Source organism: Mastigoproctus giganteus, chromosome 9, assembly GCF_048544385.1.
Source record: "Mastigoproctus giganteus isolate SK-2022 chromosome 9, ASM4854438v1, whole genome shotgun sequence".
In the NCBI taxonomy this organism is placed as follows: Eukaryota; Metazoa; Arthropoda; class Arachnida; order Uropygi; family Thelyphonidae; genus Mastigoproctus; species Mastigoproctus giganteus.
In genome coordinates, this window is record NC_143583.1 from 133162760 (window position 1) to 133189210 (window position 26451).

A 26451-nucleotide genomic window follows, 5' to 3' on the forward strand; every position below is an offset into this window, starting at 1 on the left:
AATTGATAAACATAGACCTTATACAAAATACTGACAAAGCAGCATATGATATTTTGTACAATAATTTCATATTGTACCATAATATACTGTAACCTTTGTATGTGGAACTCCCAATGTTTTGCAGTGTGCACTTGTTTACATTGTCATAAAATCAGTAATTTATGAATTAATGTGGATTAGTTGAATTGTTCCAATCCTATTTGAGTTGCCATGTATTGATTTATTTTAGGTAAACACTCCCCCAGAGAAGAGTATATCGATACCACTCACCATCCTATCAGCTATAAAAGCCCATTTTTAGAGGTCGGGAATAAAGTACTATAAACATTCTTGTTAACATCAACCAGACAGGAAATGTAACAAAAATTTTTAAATTGTAAAATGAAGTCTACTTCAGTACAGTTTCTATAACACCAAAAATCGATAAAACTGTATCTTTGTAAATTTTTGGTTTCCAGAAATGAAAAACTAGAGTGAATGGAAGAAAATATTTTTAGAAGTAAAAACTCTGGAATGCCACTTGGATATGTCTCCTTGATTGACAAAAGCTGTCACAAACTGAAATAAAATTTTGAGAGAGTAAATTGAATAAAACAAAGGTCATGTAATGACAAATAAATGAAAATACCTGAAAAACAGTAGAAGAGAAATTTAACAATCAATTCCCCATCTTTTCATGGGGAAGCTACAGGGCAATCCAGTGGGAGAAGGACATATGTAGTGTTTTGATAACCTCTCAAACCAGAGAGTCTCATTTTGAGTGGCTCTAGCCCTGACACTACGCAACCAATAAACTGACACAGTCCTGATAAGTGAAGTGCTCGAAACCTTGAAAAAATGAAATAGAAAACACTTGAATGAAATATAAATATTCAAAGATAGCTTCTCTAGTAAGAATAAAATATTTGGAATTTCAAACTTACCTCATAATTTTGGAGAAGGAAATAAGTGATATATGATTTAGAATATGTTGAAAATAACAAGGGAAATAAAAGCATCAAAGTAACTTAAAATGAGCGGATTGATAAAGTCTGAAATAGTGAAGGTGCATGCACATACTAATATAAAAATATATACAACCAGAGTAGAGACTGTTATATTTGACTAGAGAATATGCGGGAAAACAGTAAAAGCTGAATGGTGCAAAATGCGCTAAACTGAACAGCATAAAAACCAAATATAGCACTGTAAATTCCCTCCTTGGTACAAAAAAGCAATTAAGTTTAGTTAAAAGTGAAATCTTAAGTAAATTTAGTTAAGGGCAGGGTGAGGAGCAAAATTGGAAAGTTTACAGAAGATGGGCCAAAAACTATAAACTATAATGGCCTTTTTTGATTTTATTATTTACTTGATTTTATTTTATTTCACTTTTCTATTTTACAAGGGCTGTTCAATAAAGAATGATCATAATTTTTTTTTCACAACACTTTTATTAATCATCTATATTTTGATGGTCTTTTTCAAAGTAGTCCCCATTTCATGAAATGCACTTACTCCATTTTTGCCATTCTTCAATAAAATGGAAATCATTTTTTGACATGCATTTGAGAATTGCCTCCAGTTCTTTAAAACTTCTTCTGATGACTGGAAACATTTTCTTCGAAGCTCCTTCTTTAACTTTTGAAATAGTTTAATTCTGGCTAAGTACTCAATGACACTATCAGCAATGTGAGGTCTTGCATTGTTGTGATACAGCATCCACTCACATGCGACCATATTCTGGTTGTTTTCGCAATTGTGATCCTGCAAAGTGTGCAATATAGTTCTGTAGTAAAGTCCTGTAACAGTCATATGATGTTGCACAACATGTTGGTAAATTGTTCCTTGAATGTCAACAAAAGAGATGACCATAACCTTTCCTGCAAAAGCTACAACCTTTTCTTTTTTCAGTGTTGACAATGACAGACTTCCAAACAGAGCTTTGTTGCTTACTCTGGGTTAAAATGAGGAAGCTATGTCTCATCTGACGTTATCACCTTTGGCAGAACCTCACCATCTTCAGTAACCCTGGCAAACCTCCATGCAAACTTGCTGTTGCTTGGGTGTGATCAGTCTTGGAACTCAGCATGCGAAAACACGTCGTATACAAGAAGAGATAAAAACGTAGTACTGGAAATATTTTATAATAAAAATTCAGAACTAGTATAATTTTTTCAGAGTAATAGTATAATAAGATTAGGGGTTCGCAATAAAAATATTACGTTGAAAGCGGGTTCGTGAGTCAAAATAGGTTGGGAACCACTGGTCTAGCCTAACCAAACATGAATTATCTTGTTATTCAGATTTTTTAAGCATTGACTACTTAGGCCATAGTAAATAGTCCCTGTGATACTGCAGTTCATGAGCCGACTGGGCTAGCCGGGTGGGTAAAGTGCCTACCTAGAAACCCAAAGGTTGTGGGTTCGAATCCCACCTCGGGCTTGGATCAAAGTACTGCAAAAACCTTGGGAAGTACATTATGGCCACAGAAGCCGCTGTGCCAATAACTACTACCAAAAAAAAAAAAACAACTCAACCAAAAATTTGAAATTAAAGAAAAAGAACAGAGGAGGCATTCTAAAAAAAAAACTCAAAAGCCTGATCACCATGCCCCCCTTACAATGATAACTGGATACGCCACTGGCCACTCGTATCGGCTAAAAGAAAAACCAAGAATAACTCATGGTGGGTGTGGGACCTACTCTTTCTGGCATGAGATTAGCTGACTACAGTCCTAATTGAAGAGGCTTTTAAGAGTTCCTTCAGTCTTTCTGGCAACACAACCATTACATTATCACAGAACACTTGCAGATTATCAAAAAATTTCATTTTAGCTTGACAAAAACATAAAATGATATACAAATATAGAATAATGTAGCTTATTTTTCTTCTTATATATTCTATTGGTCATGAAGTAGATATAAATATGTAAAGCCTGGTAGCTTCCAAGATTAATTCCTCAAAATGGGAAGCATTCAAGGAACTAATCTTGGAAGCTACCAGGCTTTACATACCAACCAAGAAGTATTGTTCAAGGTTCAGGCCTAAATGGTTGTCAGATGAACTAATGAGACATATGGCAGAGAAGAAAAATGCATGGGATACATACAAATTAATGGGTGACATGGAAGCCTATTATAGATATAAGCTGGCCTGTAACCAAGTCACAAAGGAGATTAGGCAGGCAAAGGAAGATTATGAGAAATCCTTGGCAAAGGATGCAAAGAAAAACACAAAAGAGTTCTTTACCTATTTAAACTCAAGAAGGAAAGGGATTAATCAGATTGGTCCACTGGATGTTGATGGTTCAACAGTTGAGGATCCTCTCAAGTGGCTAACAATCTAAACGAGTATTTTGCATCTACATTCACACATGGGGAGTTATTCAGGAAGGGGAATGTCGTAGGTGAAGTAAACATTGGCAGTGAGCTAGATGATTTTCTAATAACTGAGAGGAAAGTGGAGGAGAAATTGTTGAGGATAAACATAAAAAAGGCACCCGGGGTGGATGGGATCTATCCAGTTATATTAAAGGAGGCAGCAAAGGAAGTAAGCAAACCCCTAGCCATAATTATGAGAGCTTCTTTGGACTCAGGGGAGGTACCCATAGACTGGAGATGTGCAAATGTAACCCCAATTCACAAAGGAGGATCAAAGGCTGACACAAGTAATTATAGACCTGTTAGTTTAACTTCGGTTCCAGGAAAATTAATGGAGGCACTGGTTAAATAAGCACTGCAGGATCATCTGGACAAGAATTCAGTTATAGCTCAGACACAGCATGGTTTTGTTAAGGGCAGGTCTTGTCTGACCAATTTGATTGGATACTATGATGTAGTCACAAAAGAACTGGATGCAGGGAATAACTTTGATATTATATATTTGGATCTTAGAAAGGCTTTTGATACTGTTGCGCATGGAAGACTGCTGCACAAATTGGAGAAGTGTGGCATTGGAGGCAAATTGCTGCTATGGATAAAGGGATGGTTGAGTGGCAGAAGACAGAGAGTGGTAATCAATGGACACTGCTCAACGTGGACTAATGTTATTAGTGGAGTTCCTCAGGGTTCAGTGTTGGGTCCATTGTTGTTTTCTGTATTTATAAATGATATTGATGATGGTATATCAAGCTTAATGTCCAAGTTTGCAGACGATACAAAGGTTGGCAGGGTTGTTAAGGACACTACTGATGCTATGCTGCTGCAACAGGATCTGGAAAGGTTGAGCAGATGGGCTGAGAGGTGGCAAATGAAGTTTAACATTGACAAATGTAAAGTACTACATATGTGAAACAGTAACCCCAGATCAACGTATCAACTCCGTGGTACTACGCTGACAGTGGTAGAGAATGAAAAGGACCTGGGGGTAATTGTGCAGGCAGATATGAAGTTCTCTGAGCAGTGCAGACGAGCTGCAAGAGTAGCTCATGGTGTCTTGTCAATGATATACAGGAATTTTTTCTAGCAGGGACAGGGATGTGATTATTCCCTTGTATAAGGCATTGGTCAGGCCACACCTTGAGTACTGTATACAGGTCTGGAGGCCTCATTTCAAGAAGGATGTAGAGCTGCTGGAACGAGTACAGAGAAGGGCAACAAGATTAGTGAATGGAACAAAGGGTTGCTCTTATGAAGAAAGGCTTAAGTTCTGCAAATTACAGAGGCTGGAGACTAGGCACCAGCGAGGTGATCTGATAGAGGTGTATAAAGCCTTGAATGGTTTGAGCATGCTCAATGCGGATGGGATTCTTCCTCTTGCTCAGAATAATCACCTGAGAGGGCATAAATTCAAATTGAGGAAGGACGGATGTCGGATAGATGTGCGGAAATTTGCCTTTAGCCAGCGGGCAGTTGGTTTGTGGAATAGACTTCCATCACTTGTTGTTGAAGTTGATAGCCTAAACAAATTTAAAGCTCAGCTGGACAGGTATTTCGAACGAACGGAGGGGTGAAATGGGAGTAGTGGTTGTGTTTTTTTTTTTTTTTTTTTTTTTGGCTGAAGCTGAATAAGCTTGCTTTCTTGCATCATATGCCTCTACTAATGCTAATGCTAAATTATCTTAAAGGCTAAAATATGACCTCTTTATCCTTGATAAATGCTATTTACTGTATATACAAATAGATACATGTATTCATTTATAGCATCTTATCTGTGGTGCACAACCGTGTTTTCAACTTCACTTATCCACACACGTTGTTTGTGCATATCTTTCAACAGAATATTAATTGTATTTTTGGCTGTTATTTTACTATTATATTTTCAGAACTCTCTTCTGTGTTTATCCAACCCCCCAATCTCTTCCATCATGCAGTATGTTGATGTCTTTTGAGGTTATGATGGACATTATGGTGAGATCCAATCTTCCTTAGATTTTGAGGGTACAGCTCAAAAAATGGCGTTCACAGGCTGGCCACTAGATAGTCTACTGGACCGAACCTATTGGTAACTCTCTCTAGGAGGCTTCCAGATTAGCCAGTGTATAATCTTACTGCCTCTATTCTGCCAGATAATGACTGGAGTGAGTCCAAGTAGTGTGTATGTGGGGGGGGGGGCATTGTCGAGGCCACATTATGTCAAGGAGCTGGGTATATTATTGCCATGTGTATGCCATGTCCAAAAACTTCATTACTTCAAACAGCAAGTCCTTTCTCCCTACCTTTTCTTACTTCTGAATACACTATGAATTGTCAAAATAATAGAACACACTTATCTGTGAAAAGATCTAAACCTCCCAAACACTTCCTCGTTCATTTGACAAATATACATGGTCTCAGTTCTAATCTCGGTGGTGTCTATTTCCACTTACAAGTCTGCCAAACCCCATAGACTACTTCAGTCTGCCATACTTTTTCTAACAGAATCCCAGTTATCAGTTGATTCAGCCACTGCTCATCTCTGTATGATTCCTTTCGCTTCAAAGTTTGGTACTTGTGCATATGTTCATTCTGATATTCCCTGTCATAGACTTAAGTAATTTGGATTCTCCTCTGGCTTAAAATCTCTCTACCACATTCTGCCAAATTCATTTGTTGCCTCTACCATACTCCCAACTCCACTAATCACTTGGAACTCTTTCACTTTTTCCAGTCCAACTTTCCTAACAGTGAGCTAATTTTCCTTGGTGATTTTAATGTTCACGACTCCAGCTGGCTTCGTTTTTTAGTCACACAGACCCAGCTGATTGAGATGCTGAGGCTTTTGTAATTACTAATTATCCCACTCAGATTGTTCATTTACCTACCAGAATACTAGGCAATCCTAACCATGCAGCCAACACGCTTGATCTTTTTCTCATAAACAACCCTTCTAAGTACACAGTCGAAGTGAGTTGTCCTCTAAGCACCTCAGATCACAACTTGGTGATGATATCTTCTCCAATGAGGCCTTTCTCTCTTAGCCATTCTCAACCTTGTGTTGTTTGCCATTACAAGAATGCAAAATGGGATGATCTGCAAGATTTCTTTTCTTATCCTTGGCCGGATTAGCTTCAAACGTTCTGATGTCAGCGTTTGCTCAGATCATGTCAGTGAAATTATTCTTGTAGGGATGGAATCCTTTATTCCATACTTCACCTTAAAATCATGTCCTTTATCTAAACCAGCATTTCTCAAACTGTGTTCTGTGAGATGTGAACAAGTGTTCCGCGAAAAATCGTAATTAATAATTAAAAAAAAATAATAAATAAATTTTGCGTATTTGTAGTGTACACCACTTTTGTATCATTATAATATTTAACATAATTTTTTTTCGCTTAATATACTGGCATAGACTAATAATCAAATAGACCGCAGAACACTTTATTTTGGTGGGCTTTGCATAGAGAAGTATGCGTTAGAGGTAATGACACCTACGAAAAAGTAGCAATATAGTGATCTAATATGCCATTCATATGCGATTTAGCCTGGAGTACACGGGTTGAAAGAGAGGAGGAAGCGAACCGATATCATAACTAAACTCACTTCCTTGTATAAATTTTTTTTGATAATTATTAGTATTTCGGAATATTATTACTGAAATATGTGATCATGGATTTGTGGTTGAAAAAAGGAACTTTAAAATGAGAAGCAAAGTACTTCTGTGGTGCAACTGTGGTCGATGAAAACGAACACAATATTGTCACACTTCAAAGTGAGGATGAACAGTCACAGCCTTTTGTTTCCCAGAAATCCAAAGTGAAAAAACAGGAACCAACTAATAAAAGACCAAAACGAAAGTATAATGACAGTTATTTGAATTTCGGCTTTACATGTGTTGGAAATAAAATGCTCCTGATGCACAGTGCATCATATGTAATAAAATATTAGCAAACGGTTCTTTGGCTCCCACTAAACTTGTGTTTCGTAAGTGTTCGGTGAATATGTTGTGAGATGAAGTGTTCCGTGACTAAAAAAGTTTGGGAAATGTTGACCTAAACCTTGGTTTCCTAATAGATGTGCAAAGGCTGTTCAAGAGAAGGCTGTTCATTTTCTGCCTACACCAAAGTTCACAACAATTGTAAAGCAGTTATTAATCAGTCCAAACTAGATTTTGAACAGGCTAAGAGTAGAAAACTTTATCCTTGTCGAAATGGTGGTCGAGCATTCTGGTATCTTGCCAAAGCTATTGGCCACCACTTCTTCCCATCTCTGTCAAAACCAGATGGTTCTCTTGACTCTTCAGCCAAAGATAAAGCTGACCTCTAGCATCTTATTTTTCTTCCAACTCAAGTATTGATGACTTTCGTAAACCATTCCCTATCTCCACGTGTTCTTAAAATCTGTGCTCCTGAACTTACTCCTGTTCTGGTGTGGCCTTTTTTTCCTTTCTTATTCCAAAGGTGTTTTCCTTTCTGCTTGGAAATTCACTCATATCCAGTCAGTTCCTAATAAAGGTGACAAATCCCTCCCATCCAATTATCATCCCATTGCACTTACTTCTACTCTTTCTAAAGTAATGGAGAAATCAATTAACTGCCAACTTTTAAAGTGTCAAGAAACCTTCCAGTTGATCAACGATCACCAGTATGGATTCTGTCAATGTCGATCCACCAGTGATATTCTGGCTTATGCTACTCATCTATGGACAAATTCAATGGAAAAGTTTGGTGAAACTCAAGCAGTTGCTCTGGACATTTCAAAGGCTTTTGAAATGTTTGGTATAAAGGTCTTCAAAATAAGCTTCCATCTTATGGTTTGTCAATTGTTTTTTGTTTGTTATTTTTTGTTTGGTTTTTAGGAGCATTAGCAACTAAGGCCATATTGCTCTGGGAATATGCAGTGGTCTATACAGTTCCCTGACCTTTCCGCATCCTCCATATTTGGTGGTGACGGGCTCGAACCCCATTCTAATCAAGAAGCGTGTGCTACGCACTGCTGCTCCTTCCCACCTGGCTACGGAGGCGCCTTGTTTTTTGTAATTGGGTATCTGTTTTCTCTCTGACTGCTCACTGCAGATGATGGTAGATGGTTCTCAGTCTTCTAACTTGTCCACTAATGGTGTTGTTCCTCAAGGTTCAGTTCTTTCTTCCACTCCTTTCCTCTTGTATATTAATGACCTTCCATTGATGGAAATCCTATCCATAGTTTTGCTGATGATAGCACATTGCATTCCATCTCCCAGTTTGAGAAACCCTGCCCTGCACATCTTCTACTTCTCAAATGTCCACTACCAGTCCCTTAAATGCTGATCTCCAGGTAATTCTCCAGTGGGATAAAGATAACTTAGTTGATTTCAATCCTTCTAAAACTCAATCCTGTCTTATATCTCGCAAAAAGAATTCTAGTGCTCCTATGCTTATGTTTGATGACACTCTTGATTTCTAGGCAAGATCATATATTTCTTTTGGGGATTACCCTGACTTGTAATCTCTCTTGGCGTAAGCACATTACAAATATTGCTTCCTCTGCATCTAAAAAACTGGGTTTTCTCTTTCACTCTACATTACTTTTCTTCCGAACAGCTATTCACTCTATACAAATCACAAATCTGCCCTACCATGGAATATTGTTCTCGTATCTGTGACGGTGTCCTCTAAATGTGTAAGGCTTCAAGATTCTATTCAGAAGAGGGCAGTTAGGTTAATTAATGACTCATCTCTAACAGAGTATCTCTACTCTGTCTCATAGACATTCTGTTTATGCTGCATGCCTTTTCTACAGATACTTCCATGGGCACTGTTCTTCTGAATTGGCTTTTATAATTCTTACTCTCTCTTCCAAAGCAGTTTGAACACATGACACAACCAGTTCACATCCTTTTACTGTCCAACTTCAAACTCACATAACCAATTTTGCTTCTTTCTCATTTATTCATTCAATTCATTCAACTTTTGTTTTCTGGAACAACCTTCTTTCATATGTATTTCTGAAAATTACAATCTACAGAAGTTCAAGTCTAATGTTAACAAGTATCTTCTTTCATCTTCTCATCCTTCAACCCATGCATAGTACTAAGAGGTTCTAATACCTCTCGTGTTTTGGGGAGTTCATTAAAAAAAAATGTTTCTCATCACCAACATTTTGTCCCTTTCTTTCTGCCGTGGTCTTTTGGAAGTATTAAATATTAAAACAAAATATTTATAGCAAAAGGGAGTGTTTTTATGATACAGAAATGTTTCCTTAGTTTTCCAAAGTAGCATGTTTTCCAGTGTCAGTCAAACTCTCCTTTTGATATGATTGGATGACCTCTTGATAAACAAACTGGCCTGACAATGATTTCTCCTAATGAATAATGACAGCTTACTATCATTTAAACTGTACAGCATATAAACTGCAATGTATAAAAACATATAAAGTTATCATTATACACCACACATATGAATAAAAATTAATCATGAAGTGAACATTTAATGATTTTCCGAATGGGGACTTCTAACTATCCAAAAAAACAATCATAAATTAAATAGACTTATTTATATACAAGAAGTATCAAGAGATGAGTTATCTTTTAAAGAAGTCCTTATTAAATTCATGAAGTCCATTTTAAAATGCCTTTAATTTTTGTTCCTAAATGCCATTATCCATTGGTCAAAATTTGATCACTTACATTTCGTGGCATGAATATAGCACTGGAAAGCACAATGTTTTGCAAAGGTACTGCAGAATGCAGAATTTTCCCATTACAATAAATAAAAAATTCTTAGTATTAGAATGGGGAAATGTTTCAATTATGCTGATTTGTCTGCATCATAAAAAGAATCACACACACAAAATCCAATACTGCTTGCACTTTGCAAACTCACTGCCTCAACTATCTTCAGAAGTGAAATTGAAGCATTATGCAACATTGCTATGTTGCATAATGCTTCAGTGCAAATTATTCCATGCTATGTCTTCTATATAATAGTGCTGCTATAGTCCAGTGGCAAATGGCAAATAGTATTAATTAGGAAAATAGTTCAGCATAGAAATTGATTAATTTGCCACTGCCTGCCTAGAAATTTTTAGCCAGAATGTATGATATAAAAAATAGTTAAAATGTTAAATTAATTATCTCTCTCAAAAATAAAATAAAAATAATTGAAATTTCTGTTTTTTATGAGACATAACTGTACAAATTAATTTATCAGTCATTAACTCTTATTAATCAAATCTCCTGTATTTATTTACCTAATTTATTGGCTCTTCAAAAAAATTGCTTTTATAAAAATTCAATCAGAAATCCTTAATGTGTATTGATTTTTATATGTACATAAGAAAACGGTTTGATTTAAGAATATTTTCTCAGTATCCTAAGATTTATTTTTTGTCTATATTTCCTTTTTTTTTTATTTATTTTTTATTTTTTTAAGTCGCTTCCATTAGCTAATCACAAGATCACCTGTCATGATAATGTAAGTATTTATTTTTTAGATTAGGAGGCTTTAATATCATTATATGCATTCTGGTCGTTTTGTTTTGTATAGTAAGATTAATTGAATTTTTATTGTTGAGAATGATTTTTTAAAAGGGTTTATGGAATATGCATAGCATTGTGGTGGCAGTCACTACTTGCTGCTTGATTGTAAATGTTTAGTTTTGATTTTTGTAACTGAACAGAGGAACTTTTTAAAGGCTTTATTACCCAAAGTTTTAGTAACTGCTCTGTGGTTAAGGGGTAGGTTTATTCTTAGTTTTCATCCTATAAACATTGAAATTAGTCCTTGAATACATACAAACCTCAATCTGATTTCATTTAGAGAAATATACCTGACCAAGTAGGTACATCCCATGTAGAAAAGACTTGTAGAAAATAGAAGAAATTTTTTTTTTTAAAGAGATTTACGAATGATGTTATCTTAGATTAGCATTTCCTAAAGTATGATCTGTGGACCAATACTAGTCCTTGGCAAAAAAAAAAAAAACAGGGACCTTAGATAATACACAAGGTGTTTCAATTAAAATGCACCATGGTCTGTTTCACTTTTTTTTATGTTTAAGCTATTTGTCATCTGGACCTTTTTGTTGTTTTAGGCTGAAATTTTTTAATTTTATGTTAAAATCGGACTAAGTATTATTGTGTAGACTTTGCAAAATTTTAATTTTGTCCAATCAACTCCTCTTTTCTCAAAATTAGGAAGTTGTTCCCTGTCCTCAGTTAAATTTAAAAACACCATCAGTTTACTTCTGAAATGAATGTAAGTCAATTTTATTTTAAGCAAAAAACAATCACAATAGTTGTATGCAATGGTCACTTTTCAATAGGCATGCTGTGCTAAGTAGCTAGCTTTACAAGGGCAGTTTGTGTCACATTTCCTCTTGCAAATAATGACAAAAGAAATAACATTCAAAAGAATTATTTTTAAAAAAAATTCTGGGATGGAAAGCAGCAGTCTCATCTGCTGCTTTCCATCAGCAATAAAATAAAAAGTTTAAGGAGAAAACTAATGTGTAATAATGAATTCATTATCAGGAAATAAAAAAAGGGATAAATGAAATGGGAATGAATGTTTTTGTACATAACTTTGTGAATTTGACCATTTGTTATCAAAGATTAGTTATCAGTAATGTTAAACATTGTATGGCTGCTGCTATTATTTCCACAGATGAACGGTAGCAATGCAACTAACAACAACAACAACAACAGCAATTTCAAATAATTTTAATCTTATAACAAAACAGCAAATGCACACCTCAGAAATACAGGGGGATTCAATAAATTAAATACCTACCTATGAAAAAATGAGATAGAGGCAAAAATCTTTTTTTTATTTTTCAATATAACTCCTCTGAACTTCAACACACTTACCACAGATGGTCCTTGGACGGAAATATGTCCCTGGACGTATTTCTGTCCAAGTATGGGCTTACAGTCCCGGACTGCCTGAGCACTACTTTATTCACCTCCATTTCAATTACTTTCTGCCATTCTTTTTACTACATTTTATTTCTCATGAGCAATTAGGCTGGCCAAAAGCAATATCGAGATGCAATTTCTTTACTATCACTACTTGTTTCTTCATTTACAGAGTTTAGTGTCTTTTCCACATTACTTTGATAGTTTTTGTTTCTCCCTCTGCTGGCTTTTTTTTTTGTTTAGAAATTGTAAAAATGATGAGCGAACGCAAAAGAGTTGCACTTTCAGTTAAACAAAAACTTGAAATTATTCGAACGTTTGAAAACGGTGCAGCCGTTAAATCTTTAATGAACCATTATAATGTTGGTGACAAAACCATATGCAACATCATAAAATATAAATGGAAGCTATTAGATTTAAAATTCACATCGTAAAAAAAATAAAGAGAAGCATCGTATTGGACACGTGATTAGTGCGTGGTACGTTTTTTCGTTTTTTATCTATCGCCATATTTTTTACGTAGATTGCTGAACATTTTTCGATACAGAAAATCCTAAACTTATGCAGCTTCGGACTTAAGTAAATTTTTTTTTTTTTTTCAGGATTGTAAAATTTAAAACAAAGAAAGAAAGAATAATAAGCAATCAATAACGACAATCACAGCATGCACAAATTGCACAAGTGAGATCGGAGTAACAAGGTAAAAAATAGGAAAGAAGAGAAGATTCTTAAAATTTATTTGTTTTTTTGAAGATTTCAGTGAAGAGGAACACATTTCACCATAATAACGTAAAAACCCACAGAATTCCAGTTATTGCTATTATCGCGAATGCAATAAGATCAATTTACTACTCATTTAAAATTGATTGCGCTAACAGAAAAGCCCAATAAACCGGAAAGTGCAAATTGTTTTTATGGTAGTGACCTCCAGAAATGTGCTTTAGTAAAATGTGAGCTTGCATGGGGTGATAATACTGAGTTTTTGCTTTAACCCTGTGAAGTTCTTTTCAAAAAATTTAATTTTGACTGTTATCGCGATGCCGACTAAGAGAATAAGTGACAGCGGTACTAGTAAATCTACCAAGAAAAGGAAAGCGATCGATTTGGATCAGAAAATAATAAGAATGTATGAAAATGGTCAAACGTTAACAGGTATCACGCTGAATTCAGATTTGTCAATAATAATATAGTAGCAATATGTTATTACTCATTCCTGAGTTACATAAAACTCGACTTACGTAAGAAGTCCTGGAACGTATCTCTTACGTATGTTAGCATTTAGCATTAGTAGAGGCATATGATGCAAGAAAGCAAGCTTATGCAGCATCAGCCAAAAAAAAAAAAAAAAAAACCCTTCCACTTCACCCCTCCGTTCATTCGAAATACCTGTCCAGCTGAGCCTTAAATTTATTTAGGCTATCAACTTCCACAACAAGGGATGGAAGTCTGTTCCACCAACCAACTACCCGCTGGCTAAAGGCAAATTTCCGCACATCTATCCTACATCTGTCTTTCCTCAATTTGAATTTATGCCCTCTCAGGTGATTATTCTGAGCAAGAGGCAGTATTCCATCAGCATTGAGCATGCTCAAACCATTCAAGGCTTTGTACACCTCTATCAGATCACCTTGCCGGTGCCTAATCTCCAGACACTGTAATTTGCAAAACTTAAACCTTTCTTTGCCCCTCGACGTGGGCACCTGTACGTGGTGAGGGGACCTCCCAGTGATGCTGCTGGTTTTCCAGATTAGCATCACTGGGATCCAACGCCCATACCTTGGTTCCAGGGTTACACCATTGGAATCCGGCGTGTGCAGCCGTGCGCCGCGACCCGTGGAAGCGGAAAGGGGGATCCTGGTGGTTGAGGGGCCCAGCCTTAATACACCACTTTGGCTCCTGCTTCGACAAGACGGGCGGTCCCGGACCGGCTCGACTGGGATCAATTGGTGGGTGGTTTTATACTGCTAGGGTCAACTACGTTCCAATAGGTCTCCCTCCCTTTGGTCCTGGGACGGGATAAAGACTTATTGGTAACGTGGGTATGGTGTTCTAAGCAAACTCGGCGTCCCATTTGTGTACGCAGTACCTGCTAGTTCACGAGTGGGCGCCCCCTCGTAGGGCTCTGTGGTGGGTGAGGTACTTAGGCATCAGACATTTTTTCTTTACTCTCATGAGTAATTTAAATTCTACTTCTGGGGCCCTAACAAGGCCCCCACCTAACCGAGACGATAACACTGACAACACCTCTGTGAAAAGAGCCAGAACTGAGGATACACCACCATCTGTGACACCGCTTTTCCTCATTCTCCATTCCACCGGAGAGCAGGCACTCGGGAAGATGTCACCCTTTTTCATCCAGAAAGGATTAGAAGGGTTGACAGGATCTCCGAAATCTGTCAAAAGGCTACGTTCTGGAGACATTTTGGTTGAGGCTGCAAGCCAAAAACATGCACAGCAACTACTGAAAGCCACATCATTAGGGGGATTACCCATCATCGTTACTCCCCATAAAACCTTGAATTTCTCATGCGGTGTCATATCAGAGTGGGATCTTCTTCATGTTTCTGAAGAAGAGATCTGCTCTGAACTTAAAGACCAAGGAGTGACGGCTGTCAAAAGAATATCGATGCAGAAGGATGGGAATGTCGTCCCTACCCGAGTTCTCATCGTAACGTTCAACACCCCACGGCCTTCAAGTTCCATAAAAGCAGGCTATTTAAACTGCCCAGTGAGGGTTTATATCCCCAACCCACTGAGGTGTTTCAAATGCCAAAAGTATGGCCACTCTCAAACAGCTTGTCGTGGCAACCCCACCTGTGCTCGCTGTGGTGCTAAAGACCACGAGAGCAAGGAATGTTTAGCTTCTAAGCCAAGTTGTACTAACTGCCAAGGGGAACACCCTGCATACTCTCGAGCATGCCAGCGGTGGAAAGAGGAGAAGGAAATTCAGAAACTAAAAACAGAGCTAAACATCTCCTATCAGGAGGCCAGAAGACACATCCAACCTATAAATAGCGCCAAGCCCTCATATGCCCAGAAAGCTTCTGGGAAAAGTACCATTGGTACTCAGACTGATATGAGTATTCCACCAAGGGAGTCTTTTACCCCAATTGCGCGCTTTTTATTAAGTTCTGAAAAGCCCACCCAAAAATCACAGTCAGCCGCCACTGCTATATCCGTACCTCCTAGTGCTCCACCACTTCCAAAACAGAGTACTAAAGAAACTCCGAAGAAAGGGGAACAGGCATCTACAATTCAAGAGACAATGGATGTCGAAAATAAGGAGGTACAGGACGACTCTGTCCTGGAACTCTTTGCGAAAGACGAAGAAGAAATGGATACAGGCCAACGTCCCGTCTTTCCAAAGAGAGATAAACCCAGGACTGAGAAAATGAAGCCCTCAGCCCTTCGGAAGCCACCAGACGGACCCAGTAAATCAAAATAATGGGTACATTTAAATTTCTCCAATGGAATTGCCGTGGATTTCGCAGAAATAGAGATGACATCAAGGCTCTCCTGAGTAAGCATGAACCAACTTGCTTATGCTTACAGGAGACGTATTTAAAGGCAAACGAGGACCCTTACTTACGTAACTGCTCAGTTATTCGCAGAGACAGAGCTGGGGATGGACCTGCCCACGGAGGAGTCGCTATCCTTGTGGGTAACCATAACCCCTTTCAAGTTGTGCTTCTCACCACTAATCTGGAGGCTGTAGCAGTTCGTCTTACAGTTGGGTTCCTTTTAACTGTTTGCTCCATTTATTTGCCACCTGGGAACGACACCGCCCAGGCAGACCTTGATGATCTCATTAAGCAACTGCCACCCCCTTTTCTATTATTGGGGGATTTCAATGGACATAATCCGCTGTGGGGTAGTTCTGACATCAACAGAAGAGGTCGGATTATCGAGCGACTGCTTGAAAACAATGATCTGGCCCTTCTAAATGTGGGATCTAACACCTTTTTCCACACGGCTACCCGTACATTTACTGCCATTGATCTTTCCATCTGCTCCCCTTCCCTCCTGCCTCTGAGTACATGGGAGGTTGAAGATAACCTTTATGGTAGTGATCACTTCCCCGTGTTATCCACCATTTCAAATGGGAGACAATGTCACCAGTCGAGGATACCACGTTGGAAGATCGATCACGCCGACTGGAATGCCTTTCGTCATCTGGCAACGTTTAATACCACTATAGTCGGCCAGGAGCCAATTAATGAGGCAGTAAAACACATCACAGAAAGCATAGTCCAGGCAGCAGCAGTTGCAATTTCAAGGACATCGTCCCGCTTTCCACGTTTTCCAAAACCATGGTGGAATGGAGAATGCACAGCAGCTAGGAAGGCTCAAAACAAAGCATGGGGAATATTTCGTCGTTACCCCACCACAGGTAATTTAATAGCCTTCAAACGTGCACGTGCCAAAGTACGGTACATTAGATGTCAGAGCCAAAAGTAATCTTGGATCAAATTTTCATCTTCCCTTACCCGGGTCGCCAATCCCAAAGCCATCTGGGACAAAGTTCGGAAAATGAAGGGTAAATACAACTCACACCCTTCATCGATCCTGGAACATAATGGATGTACAATTGCAGATCTAACTGCAATTGCAAATACTCTCGGGGAGATATTTGCTAAAGTATCTTCAGAAACATCCTATCCCCCAGAGTTCCTTGCACTCAAACAAAGAGCAGAAAAATATCACCTGAAGCTGTCCTCTAACAATCGCGAGGAATACAATCAGCCCTTTACACAATGGGAGCTGAAAGCAGCACTCTCACTATCCAAAGCGAGTGCTGTTGGGCCAGACGACATCCATTATGAGATGATTAAACACCTTTCATCGGAATCCATGGATCGTTTGCTTTGTCTCTATAATAGAATCTATATTGAAGAGACATTTCCGGACTAATGGCATATGGCAACCGTTCTTCCCTTTCCGAAACCAGGAAAGGATCCAAAAATACCAAAAAATTACCGTCCTATCGCTCTGACGAGCTGCTTGTGCAAGATCCTGGAAAGAATGGTCAATGCTCGTCTTTTGTGGTATTTAGAATCTAACGACCTCCTTTCCAGGATACAGTGTGGCTTCCGAAGGAACAGGTCAACACTTGACCATTTAATCCGCTTGGAAACATCTATACGTGATGCTTTCCTGAAATGTGAGCACCAGGTGACGGTTTTCTTTGATATGGAAAAAGCGTACGACACGGCTTGGAGATATGGAATTCTAAAAGACATATATAACTTTGGTCTTAGAGGACACATTGCCCTCTTTATCAAAAACTTCCTTACAGACCGGTCTTTCCAAGTTCGTGTAGGATCCACCCTCTCCCGGCCATTCTGCCAGGAAGAAGGAGTTCCACAAGGATCAGTTTTAAGCGTTACGCTTTTTGCAATCAAAGTTAACTCTATAACTGAACAACTTCCTCCAACCGTAAACAGTGCCCTCTTTGTAGATGATTTTAGCATCTTTTTGCAATCATGCAATATGAGGGTCATTGAAAGACAATTGCAGCATGCCATAGACCACGTCAACTCTTGGGCAGTGACTAATGGGTTTAGGTTCTCGCCACAGAAGACAGTCTGCGTACACTTTTGTCACAAACGGAACCTTCACCCTGAACCAGAACTAAAACTTGGACAAGACATCATTCCAGTAGCACCCGAGACAAAATTCTTGGGGCTCATTTTCGACAAGAAGTTGACATTTTTACCTTATATTCGTCAACTGCGGACAAAGTGCACAAGAGGGTTGAATCTTCTATGCTCTATTTCCTCGAATAAATGGGGAGCAGACCGCTCCACTTTACTCAGCCTCTACCGTGCACTTGTCCGATCTAAACTAGACTATGGGTCCCAAGTGTACGCATCGGCTAGAAACAGTGTACTTAGGTGGCTGGACCCAGTTCACCACCAAGCCATTCGTATCGCTACTGGAGCATTTAGAACATCCCCTGTCCAGAGTTTATATGAAGCAACTGAACCGCCACGCGACGAAAGCAATTGTCTTTAAAATATACGTTTAAATTAAAATCACTGCCAGACAACCCTACGTGGACATCCGTTTTCAAGCCACGATGGGAAAACCTATATAACACTCGTCAGACTGCCAATCGACCTTTTGGTATCCGTGTCCAAGAGCTGCTCAGAGAGCTGAACATTATGGTAGACAATGTTGCCCAGTCACCAAGGCAACCACTTCCACCCTGGCATGCTCGCTTACCATCGTGCGACTTCTCCCTTAAAAATTGGGGTAAGTCCATAACTCCATCTTCTGTCTACCACCAACTCTATGCTGCCCACCGGGCCGAATACTCTGACTTCTTGCCTGTCTTCACTGATGGCTCGAAGTCGGAGTTGTCTGTTGGATCTGCTGCTATCTTTCCAGGTCTTTCTATATCTGAGAAGATTCCCCAAGAATGCAGCATATATACAGCCGAGTTGTATGCTATAGAGTTAGCCTTGGACCACATTAAAACCCATAGGTATCAAAGGTGTATGGTGTACACTGACTCTCTAAGTACACTGCAGGCTCTATCGGGTATGAGGTATAATCCTCATCCATTTTTGACCCGGATTCAGCAGACGTTGCATTCCTTGTTTGAGTGTTCATTTGACATTCGTTTCTGCTGGATTCCAAGCCACATTGGGATAGTGGGAAATGAACTGGCAGATGCTGCGGCCAGGTCACCAGAATCCCACAACACTTATTGCCTGTTAGTCCCCTATACAGACTACAGGCAATTAATACACGATAAATTACTGTCCCAGTGGCAACAATCCTGGCATGAGCAAGTCACAAACAAGCTCTATCAGATAAAGCCTGTAATCCGACATTGGCAGTCTAGTCTGCGCAGGAATCGCAGAGAGGAAGTTGTTTTAGCTCGCCTCCGCATAGGACACAGTCATCTTACACATGCATTTTTGCTGAGGGCAGATGACTGTCCTATGTGTGAGAATTGTGACACCTATTTAAACATACGCCACATTTTGACCGAGTGTCCACGTTTTAGACACGAACGTGATTTTTATTTTACCGCTTTTAGTCATCTGGCTGAGCCTTATACACTCAGTCAGATTTTATCCGACAATGACAATGTGTCTGCTGTTTTTACCTTTTTAAAATTAGTAAACCTTTTTACTCGAATTTAAAATTGATTTGTCATTTCTTTGTTCATATGTTTTGTACTTTTACTCTTTTTATATCTTGACATGGTGGCCTAACTACTTAGGTCACTGAATGTTTTCACTTTTTATATATGACTGGTGTTTGGCGCATTATAGCCTCAGTTGCTGATGCGCCAATAAACTCCAAACCAAACCAAACCAAACCAAACCAAAGCCTTTCTTCGTAAGAGCAACCCTTCGTTCCGTTCACTAACCTTATTGCCCTTCTCTGTACTCGTTCCAGCAGCTCTACATCCTTCTTGAAATGAGGCCTCCAGACCTGTATACAGTACTGAAGGTGCGGCCTGACCATTGCCTTATACAAGGGAATAATCACCTCCCTATCCCTGCCAGAAAAATTCCTGTATATCACTGATGAGACACCATGAGCTACTCTTGCAGCCCGTCTGCACTGCTCAGAGAACTTCATATCTGCCCGCACAATTACCCCCAGGTCCTTTCCATTCTCTACCACTGTCAGTGTAGTACCACAGAGTTGATACGTTGCTCTGGGGTTGCTGTTTCCCATATGTAGTACTTTACATTTGTCAATGTTAAACTTCATTTGCCATCTCTCAGCCCATCTGCTCAAACTTTCCAGATCCTGTTGCAGCAGCATAGCGTCAGTAGCGTCCTTAACAACCCTGCCAACCTTTGTATCGTCTGCAAACTTGGACATTAAGCTTAATATACCATCATCTATATTATTTATAAATACAGAAAACAACAATGGACCCAACACTGAACCCTGAGGGACTCCACTAATAACATTAGTCTACGATGAGCAGTGTCCATTAATTACCACACTCTGTCTTCTGCCACTCAACAATCCCTTTATTCACAGCAACAATTTGCCACCAATGCCACACTGCTCCAATTTGTGCAGCAGTCTTCCATGTGCAACAGTATCTAAAGCCTTTATAAGATCCAAATATATAATATCAAAGTTATTCCTGCATCCAATTCTTTTGTTACTACATAATAGTATCCAATCAAATTGGTCAGGCAAGACCTTCCCTTAACAAAACCATGCTGTGTCTGAGCTATAACTGAAGTCTTCTCAAGATGATCCTGCAGTGCTTCTTTAACCAGTGCTTCCATTAATTTTCCTGGAACAGAAGTTAAACTCACAGGTCTATAATTCCTTGTGTCAGCCTTTGATCCTCCTTTGTGAATTGGGGTTACATTTGCACATCTCCAGTCTGTGGGTACCTCCCCTGAGTCCAAGGAAGCTCTCATAATTATGGCTAACGGATTGCTTACTTCCTTTGCTGCCTCCTTTAATATAACTGGATAGATCCCATCCACCCCAGGTGCCTTTCTTGTATTTATCTTCAACAATTTCTCCTCCACTTTACTCTCAATTATTACCAGATAATCTAGCTCACTGCTAGTGTTTACTTCATCTATGGCATTCCCCTTCCTGAATAACTCCTCATGTGTGAATGTAGATGCAGAATATTCATTTAGTTTGTTAGCTACCTGAGCAGGATCATGAACAGTTGAACCATCGATATCAAGTGGACCAATCTGATTCATCCCCTTGCTTCTAGAGTTTACATAAGTAAAGAACTCCTTGCTGTTTTTCTTTGCATCCCTTGCCAAAGATTTCTCGTAATCTGCCTTCGCCTGCCTAACCTCCTTAGTAACTTGGTTACAGATCAACTTATATCTATCATAGGCTTCTGTGTCACATGTTAATTTATATGTATCCCATGGATTTTTCTTCTCTGCCATAAGTCTCATTAGTTCATCTGACATCCATTTAGGCCCGAACCTTGAACAATATTTCTTAGTTGGTATGTAAAGCCTAGTAGCTTCCAAGATAAGTTCTTTGAATGCTTCCCATTTTGAGTTTGCTGTTGGTAACATCATTAGTTGGTCCCACTATATAGAATTTAAATACTGTCTCAGACCACCGCAGTCACCTTTACGAAAGCAAAAAACCTTCCCTTTACCCCTGATGGTAGTTACCTCTTTGAGTAAATCCCACTTCAGCACACTGTGATCACTGCCACCTAGTGGTTCCTGTATCTGCAGATTCTTAATGCATGAAGAATCACTACTAATAATCAAATCAAGTGTATTGCTTCCTCTAGTTGCCTCCCGAACATGCTGATTTAGAAAACAATCATCCAATAAATCCACAAAAGCCTTGCTAGTGTGTGAGTGACCAACCCACAAATTCCAGTCAATATCTGGGAAATTAAAATCCCCCATTATAAAACTCTGATTTACTGGCCCACTCTATTTTCCCATACAGTTTCTTATTATACTCATCGGAGCCATTAGGCCTATAGCACACTCCTACTCTCAATTTTGATCTTCCAATGCTTATGTCACACCAAACTGACTCGACACTGCACTGTCCAGCGTTGTCGACTGGCTTCACTTCCTTGGATTTTATGTGTTTCTTAACTAATAGCATAACCCCTCCTCCCTTCCTATCCTGTCTATCCTTTCTGTAGACGTTGTACTCCCCAAATTCCAGTTCTGCATTACTTATATCTGTGTGACACCACGTCTCTGATATCTCAACAATATCTGCCTTTGATGCTTTGAGCAATACCTCAAATTCATCAAATTTATTTACCAAACTTCTAGCATTGGTGTACACGCAAGTATACGTGCACCTGTTCTTTTTCTTAGCTACCCTAACACAACCCATGTGTTTACTTGTACCTCAATGATTCCCAGCAGTCTCTGAAATATCCTGCATCTTATTTTCCAAGCTGCTGCTCATTCAAATAGAAATGTCGGGGACTTCTGTATTTTTGGTTTAACTGGGAAATCGATTATCCGGGATTTTTTTTATACCATCTATCCTGGAAAATCGAGAGTCTACTGTATTCATTTTAACATAAGCTTCATTCTCGATATTTGCAGTGTTGATGTACATTAGGATGTTAAATAAAAAACTGCTGATTGTAGGCTAATGGGAAGACAAGACTATTTGTCAAGCACAGTTCACATGAAGGTTTTTCTATGTATACATCTGGAAGATAAAGGGAGTCTTCTGCCACATAATTGCTCAGAACAAAATCAGGAAAAGACACCTGTTGGAATAATAGAATTTAGTATACTAAACCCATCACCAGCTTTATAAAAAGGTAATAAACTGAATACAAAAAAATTTCTTCCACTGTCCTATACCTGTTTTTTGATGGTAGTTTGAGGCTTTGTTCCTCCCCCATAATTTTCTGGTTCTCACACACTGGCCAAGATTAAATTGACAACGTGCTATTTTTCAATCCAGCAGCACACTTAATATTGCATGTATTACTGATGCATATAAGCATTCAGTGGTAGCCCAAGTGCTGTGCCATAATGCATATAGGTAGTCATTCTTAAGCGATCAATAAACAAGTGGTGTAAAAGTAAAGGTACATGAAATGAACTGCTTGATTCTGTAGGCACATTGATTGAGCCCTGGGTTATTAGCTTCAAGATTCATTTTTGTTTATAGCTTGGTACATATTTTTATTTGTTTTTTTTGTTCTTGTTCAGGTTAGTTTATGCACATAGAATAAACATTCAATAAAAATTTGAGTTTTGTTCTGATTTGCAGCTCAGCCCAAAAGCAAGTGTTTGCTTTTGGGCTAAGCTGCATATTCTTTGAATATTTTTACTTTTACTTTTCAACTGTTATTTACAAATTTTTGTAATGTTGAAGATTTCAGGATGTTGTTATTTTTCAACATTCAAAAAATTATAGTGCATTGAATGCACTCTCTCAAATATAAATGGCAGCTAATGTGATCTGTACATGCAATGCTTGATTTGAACTCCTATGTAGAATAGTCTGTTTTATGTAGTTAAAATCACTTTACATGTGCCTGTATTCTACTTTTTTATGCAGTCCACTGTATATTTACTCTGTAAAAAAAAAAAGGTCAAGTGCAGCCATTATCAACCCACTGCAGGATGGAAGACTCTTCAACAATTCATGCTGAGGGAAATGGACCATAATCTGCCATGCTGGTCCATTGCGGGTTGGCAGATCGACCGTATTCAGCAGTCAGGGGCTTGAAGCCCGGTCTACTCAAAGAGCGTGTGTTACTGTACTCTCGCTCCTGACCACTCGGCTACAGAGGCAGTCTGTATTAGGCCGTCACTATACAGATTTACTCTGTATGGTGCACAAATGGTGAAAAAAAGTTTGGGAAATTAGAAAATACGCATTCTCTAAAAGCATATGTTGCATGTCTCAAAACTTTTGTGATTTTGTACTGGATTTCTAGGAAAAATTATATCTCTCTTTTGGGGATTACTCTGAATTCTAATCTCTCTTGGCACAAGCACATTATAAATATTGCATCCTCTGCATCTAAAAAACTTGGTTTTCTCTTTAGTTCTCAGTGTTACTTTTCTTCCAAACAGCTGTTCACTCGTTACAAATCGCAGATCCACCCTACCATGGAATATTGTTCCCACATCTGGGATAGTGCCCCCAAAACCTCTCAGGCTTCTTGATTCCGTTCAGAAGAGGGTGGTTAGGTTAATTAATGATTCATCTCTAACAGAGTCTCTCCACTAGCTGTCTCATAGACGTACTGTTTCTGTTTTTTTTTTTTTTTGAAGAGTACTGTTTCTGCTGCACGCCTCTTCTACAGATATTGGCTTCTTTAATTCTCTCTCTCTCTCTCTCTCTCTCTCTCTCTCTCTCTCTCTCTTTCAAAACAGTCCGAACATGTGCCCCCATCAGCCAACGTCCATTTACTGTCCAACTTCAAACGCACAGAATCAACTTTTCATCTTCCTCATTTATTCATTCAACTGCCGTTTTCTGGAACAACCTTCCTTCATACGTATTTCCTGAAAATTACAGTCTACAGAAGTTCAAGTCCAATGTTAACAAATATCTTCTTTCGTTTTCTCAACCTCCAACCCAAGCACGGTACTAAGTACTATAGGTTCTAATACCTCTCGTGTTTGGGGTTTATATAAAAAAAAAAAAAAGCAATAGGGAAATTATTATTTATTAACTTGTTGTACAATGATATTACGTTTGCTGCACAGGTTGTATTTTTCTTGCAAATGGAAGCAATCCTCAGGCATTGGGATAAAGTGATATTTGCATGCACTGATTTCAATATATTAGATCTCTAGTTTGTAAGGCAGACTACATTGAAATTAAATGCATCTCTTTTATTATATACATTTACAGCTATGTTATTATGGAATATTTCTATATGAAGATCCAGGTAATTTGCTATAATATCAGAACTATTAGTTTTTTCCAATACAAGTTCATCTGGATATAATCTGCTGTAATCCTGAATGAAATGTGGACAATTAAACACACATAGATCAACTATGTATCTGAACATAAGTAGGTTATCTTGGAATGTTCTTTCTGTTGAATATAGAAAGAGGTTTGCAGTTATGCTGGACACTGGACTTCCCATAGGGGTGTCATTCATTTGTAAGTGTAATGAAGGTCTGTCATATACATAATTATTAAAAATACATAAGTTTATTAAAGTATCCCAATAGGTTGAATCAAAGTTTATAGCATTTTATGTTCCAAATATAGCTTTTGGCGAACATCTCTTAAATTGTTGAGATTGATACTAGTGAATAAACTGTTAAAGTCAAATGTTTGTATTTGCTGAATATTGCTATTTTTTATTACATTTATAATCGGTAAGTTGTTATTTATGATAGTTTTATTTACATTATTTAATATAGTTTTTAGTAACTTTTCTAATGTTTTACCTGGAATTTTAGCATAACATTCCAGATAAAACACCTATTGCAATATAAGTCCAATAGGTGATTTATGAAATTTAAGTATACCATATATAAATGATTATTTTAGGTTGTTGTAGTTTAACTTTAATTTTTTATGCAATGCTATTAGTTTTTTGATTATTACATTAGGATAAGATGCTATGTATTTGTATGTGTATAATTTTATGGTTATCGAAATCAGTGCATGCAAATATCACTTTATCCCAATGCCTGAGGATTGCTTCTATTTGCAATAAAAATACAACCTGCACAGCAAACATAATAGCATCGTACAATAAGTTGATAAATATTAATTTCCCTATTGCTTACCTGAAATACCACTTCGGGAAGGTGATAAACATAATTAATTTCAAAAAATTATTTCATGAACCCATTGCTCCAATATAATTACCATAATTTATGGATTTAGAGCCATGTATATTATGTACATAGGATACACATTGCTTTCTTGTACCCACCGGCCTGAAAATTATCATTTATTTTATAATAGCACTGTAAATACTTAAGTTAATGCTAAGGTGACATGTAAATTCAGTTCAGGGTCCTATTATAGGAACAAGTTTGCAATCCCGGGCTTACCCAAGCTACAACTTATATCTTACATCATCTTTAATAAATAATAAATAAATTTTCTGTTTATACTCCGGGACGACCACACGGTCAGAGGAGTTGACAAGGTAGAGAGAATACAAGAAGCAGCACCATATTCAGCAGTCATGTTCTTGAACCCTTTTCACTCAAGGCACTTGTACTTATGCACCCATGTGCCTGACCACTCAGCTATGGCGGCCTTCAAGCTGTCCTACATTCTTTGTTCTTATTTCTCAAATTATTAGGGTAATCCAAAGATGTAGGAGAAACTACTTGTTATTTGTACTACTATATTTTTGCCTTCACGGAGTTCAGGTACTATTATTCCTACTCTGTTAGTTCTTATTCATCTTGCTATCCACATGTTTCTCTTTGCATTAACTTAATTTTAACTAATTGGCTATTTACCACCTCCATCACATAGGGGTCACCACATGCATATTAACTCTCAATAGAGGGATCTGCATTTCTCTCATGACGACTATTGTTGTTATTACATAACTTCAAGTCTATCAAAATTATAGGGCAAAGGAAATGCTACAGCATGTCCCTACCTACTCCCAAGTGCTGAGGACCAACCTAAACAAGCCAAATGAAAGCACCATTACAAACTGAACCACAACAGCCCAGAGAAAAACCCTCATACCAAAACAGCCCAGAGGAAAACCCTCATACCAAAACAGCACCTAGTTGTACTAAAGCCAGC

General features: G+C 38.2%; 1 protein-coding gene across 1 annotated transcript in view; it reads left to right on the forward strand.

The window, feature by feature from the left end:
* The window catches only part of LOC150080748 (oxysterol-binding protein-related protein 11-like), a 147557-nt gene that overhangs the window by 110620 nt on the left and 10486 nt on the right, over nt 1-26451 (forward strand). Inside the window, exon 7 of the mRNA XM_090380806.1 lies at nt 10748-10789. Coding sequence (XP_090236932.1) covers nt 10748-10789 — 42 coding nt within the window. The remainder of the gene's footprint in view (nt 1-10747; nt 10790-26451) is intronic.